The sequence below is a fragment of the Myotis brandtii genome, unplaced genomic scaffold (genome assembly GCF_000412655.1).
Source record: "Myotis brandtii unplaced genomic scaffold, ASM41265v1 scaffold130, whole genome shotgun sequence".
NCBI classification, from domain to species: Eukaryota; Metazoa; Chordata; class Mammalia; order Chiroptera; family Vespertilionidae; genus Myotis; species Myotis brandtii.
Window position 1 is genome coordinate 761,388 of NW_005354596.1, and position 1,537 is coordinate 762,924.

At 53.3% G+C, this 1,537-nt stretch overlaps 1 protein-coding gene across 1 annotated transcript in view; it reads left to right on the forward strand.

The window, feature by feature from the left end:
• The first annotated feature begins 1,411 nt into the window (after nucleotides 1-1,411).
• LOC102249981 (saoe class I histocompatibility antigen, A alpha chain) overlaps nucleotides 1,412-1,537 on the forward strand; it is a 3,149-nt gene continuing 3,023 nt past the window's right edge. The window contains exon 1 of the mRNA XM_005859898.2: nucleotides 1,412-1,484. Within this exon, the coding sequence (XP_005859960.2) occupies nucleotides 1,412-1,484 (73 nt within the window). The remainder of the gene's footprint in view (nucleotides 1,485-1,537) is intronic.

The window sequence follows — 1,537 nt, forward strand, 5'->3', positions numbered from 1 at the left end:
GGGTGGGGAGTGAGGGCGGAGGGTGGGGCGGGAACTGGGAGGAGAGGAGTTATGGGGGGGTGGGAAGAGGAACAAATGTAATCTGAACAATAAAGATTTTTAAAAAAATTTAATTTATTGGGGTTACACTGGTTAAAATTATACAGGTTTCAGGTGCACAATTCTACAACATATCATCTGTACCCTGTATTGTGTTCACCACCCCAAGTCAGGTCTCATCCATCACCATTTATCCCCCTATGCAGTGATGGCGAACCTTTTGAGCATTTTGAAAAACCCTAACTTAACTCTGGTGCCGTGTCACATATAGAATTTTTTTTTTTTGATATTGGCAACCATAGTAAAACAAAGATGTATATTTTTAATATTTATTTTATATATTTAAATGCCATTTAACAAAGAAAAATCAACCCCCAAAAATGAGTTCGCGTGTCACCTCTGACACGCGTGTCATAGGTTCGCCATCACTGCCCTATGCCCTCCACTTTCCCTGGCCTCCTCCACCTGCAATCACTACACTGTTGTCCATGAGTTCTCCCCCCTTTTTCCTTTTTTTCTCAATCACTCCACATCACGCGCCTCCCAAACGCCTGCCCCACAGCTGTCAGTGAGCTATGAGTCCGTCTCTCTTTTGCTTGTTAGTTCATTTTGCACGGTGTTGCTGCCAACCCAGCAGAGTCCTGGAATGCCTTTCAGCCAATAGGACTGAAGCTTTCCTCATCCAATAGGAGGTGCACAACTCCGACCAACCAGAGTGGCTCTATTCTGATCAGTCAACATGGGAGGATTTGGAGTTCTCATTTGCATGAGGACAGACCAATCAGGGGCCAAGGATGGGGACTTCTGTCCATATAGGCCAGCTCGGCTTTAGCTCGGAGAGCTCACTCTCTCTCCGTGGAGACTAAGTTTCTCTAGAGCAGAGCCACGCCCACTGCCCAGGCCAGAGTAGAATGGTCACAATTGAGCTGTTTTGTGCTGAAAGTTTCTTCCTTCACGGTGCCCCCAAATTGGGGTTTCCTGTTGGTGTTAAATTTGCGCCAACGACCTGGGGAAGCGAATGAAAAGGGGTTGAGCCCAGCTGGTCTCTCTGGCTGGTTTGCGCAGACAAGCCCTGCGTCACGACTCCGGAGACACGGCGACAAGGGCTCCCCGGGCAGGAGGGGTCCGGGCCCAGTCCAGGGGCCCAGCTGGCTCTCAGCGTCTCAGGGCGATGGAGTCTGGGGCCCGGAAAGTCCCTGGTGTTTCACTTCCTCTCGCAACCTGCGTCGCGCCCTCCTCCCTGGAAACTCATGATGCCGTCCCCCGCTCTCACTCCCATTGGGCGTCCTGTTTGTACAGAGGCGGCCTCACCGCGATTCCGGTTACTGCGCGACGCGGGCCGCCCGGACTAGAGCCTCCCCAGGCCCGGAGAATGTGGACCCAGAGGTCCCACACCCCGCTCCTGCTGCTCTCGGGGGCCCTGGTCCTGTCCAAGACCTGGGCGGGTGAGTGCGGGTCGGGAGGGGCCGCCTCTGCGGGGAGGAGGAGGGGCTCGGCT